Source organism: Penaeus japonicus, unplaced genomic scaffold (genome assembly GCF_977035675.1).
Source record: "Penaeus japonicus unplaced genomic scaffold, GWHDUDI00000001_assembly GWHDUDI00000040, whole genome shotgun sequence".
NCBI lineage: Eukaryota > Metazoa > Arthropoda > Malacostraca > Decapoda > Penaeidae > Penaeus > Penaeus japonicus.
The window spans coordinates 4,911,835-4,914,334 of record NW_028234442.1 but is presented as its reverse complement, the minus strand read 5'-3'; the positions used below and the strand labels follow the sequence as shown (position 1 = coordinate 4,914,334).

Here is a 2,500-nt window from a genome sequence, read left to right as displayed (position 1 = left end):
TGTGCATGATATTTGTTTATTGGTTTTCCTTTTTATGTATTTCTATGTTAGTGGTTGTATCATTTAATGTCATTATTATTATTATTATTATTATTTTTATTAACATTTTGTAAATGATAATGACAGTAATTGTTTTTATCATTTTAGATGTAATAATTATGGTATATGATTGTTGTTATTGTTATTATTATTATTATTATTATTATTATTATTATTATTGTCATTTTTATTATTACAACTACTACTACTATCATTATTGTTGTTATTATTATTATTATTATTATTATCATTATCATTATTATTATTATTATCATCATATTATCATCCTTATTATTACTATTAATTTATTATTATTATTGCTCTTGAATATTTTTTTCATTATCATTATTTTTTTTTACTCATATTACTATTATCATCATTATCATATTCTTCTTGTTGCTGTAGCTGTTATTATTATTATTGTTATTTTCCTTTTCTGATTTACCTAATAATACTTACTTTTATTTGTTGAAAACATTATGAAGATGAAGTTACTAAATGAAAGAAATTGTAATAAAAAAGAAAAGAAAAAACACGAAGGGAAACCGTGTAAACAATTTTTAATGATTGTAATAGCAATAATGAGAACGGAAATTATGATAATGACAGTGGTAATGATGATAATTCATAATGATGATAGTTATGTTGATAATTATTCATAACTATATTATTGATAATGGTGATTTATGATGATTATAATTTGTAATGATGATAATAGGAATGATAGTTATGATATTGACGGTAATGATGATAACAATGATAAAATGATATTGACGGTAATGATGATAACAATGATAAAATGATAACAATAGTACCGATAATAACAATAATGATCATTATAATAGTCGTAAATCAACAAACCATCAAACCGTAATCACAATAAACCCAAACCATAAAATAAGATCACCCCCCCTAAAAAAAAAAAAAAAAAAAATCCAATTAAATCCGCCACTAACTCCGCCCCTTTCTCCCTCCCCCCTCAGCCCATTCCGCACCCGCGTCCGCCCGCAAGTGGAGCCCAACCGCGTGAAGGTGGGCGGCGCTGGTGTCTCGAGCAAGGGCATCCCCGCCTCCCTGCCCACAGAGCTCACCATTGACACCAATGATGCTGGCCACGGCGACCTGCAGGTGGCAGTTACGGTAAGTGTTGGCAGCGGTTATTCTATTTATCTATTTTTTTATTATTATTGTTATTATTATTATAATTACTTATTGATTATTTATTGTTATTTTTTGACGTAATAATTCGTAATATTTTATCATTATGATTATCATTATTATTATTTATTGATTATTCATTATTATTTATTTATTTTTTGACTTAATAATTCGCTGGTATTTTTTGTGTTGTTGCTTCATCAGTAACGTTAACTTTATGATGGGAAAGTGTGTCAAAAGTGTTTATTGATGTGACACGTTGAATGTGTCAAAAATTTGATAATTTTAAAGATATATTTTTGAAAATCATACGTTTGAGATCATGCCAACCTTTGTCATAATCATCATCAACACCTTAATCATCACCAGCATCACCACCACACCTATCGTAATCAACATTCATTTCTTTGATTTATGATTATGAATTGACACTTACGTAGAGCCGTCTGTCTATTTCTTGTATTTCATTAGTAGAGAATCCTACTTAAAGCCATTTTTCTCCCACCTTGTCTTAGTTTAATTGAATAAGATCTTCACCAACATCACCATCATAATCACCACGCTCACCATAGTTACCACCAACATCACCATATTCACCACCATGCTCACCATAATTACCACCAACATCACCACTCTCACCATAGTTACCACCAGCATCACCACCAACAGCACCATAATCATCACCATCATCACCACAACACCAGTAACCACCACCATCATTTCTCTCTCTCTCTACCCCCCCCCCCCCTTCCACATTCCACATTCCAGGGCCCGGACGGCCACCCGCGCAAGGTGAAGGTCGTGGACAACGGCGACGGCACGTACAGCGCCTCGTACGTGCCCGACGACTGCGGCAAGTACAAGGTCTCCGTCAAGTACGCGGATCAGGAGGTCGGACACTCGCCTTTCCCCGTGCAGGCCTACGCCACCGGAAAGGTGAGGGGGAGGGGGATGAGGGATGGGGGAGGGGGGAGAATAAAAGCAGAAAAGCACGACTCAGCACGTGTACAAGTGCACACGTATTGGAAAACACACACGCACACGTACACGCACACTCACACGCACACTCACACGCAAACTCACACTCACACTCACACTCACACTCACATACACATACACATACACACACACACTCACACTCACACACACATACACACACACACACACACACAAACAAACACATATACACACGCACACACACACGCACACACACACACACACACACACACACACACACACACACACACACACACACACACACACACACACACACACACACACACACACACACACACACATACAC

At 35.6% G+C, this 2,500-nt stretch overlaps 1 protein-coding gene across 1 annotated transcript in view; it reads left to right on the top strand.

Annotated features, from left to right (window-relative positions):
- cher (filamin A protein cher) overlaps positions 1 to 2,500 on the top strand; it is a 192,434-nt gene that overhangs the window by 101,398 nt on the left and 88,536 nt on the right. Inside the window, exons 21-22 of the mRNA XM_086534024.1 lie at positions 1,023 to 1,179; positions 1,966 to 2,133. Coding sequence (XP_086390150.1) covers positions 1,023 to 1,179; positions 1,966 to 2,133 — 325 coding nt within the window. The remainder of the gene's footprint in view (positions 1 to 1,022; positions 1,180 to 1,965; positions 2,134 to 2,500) is intronic.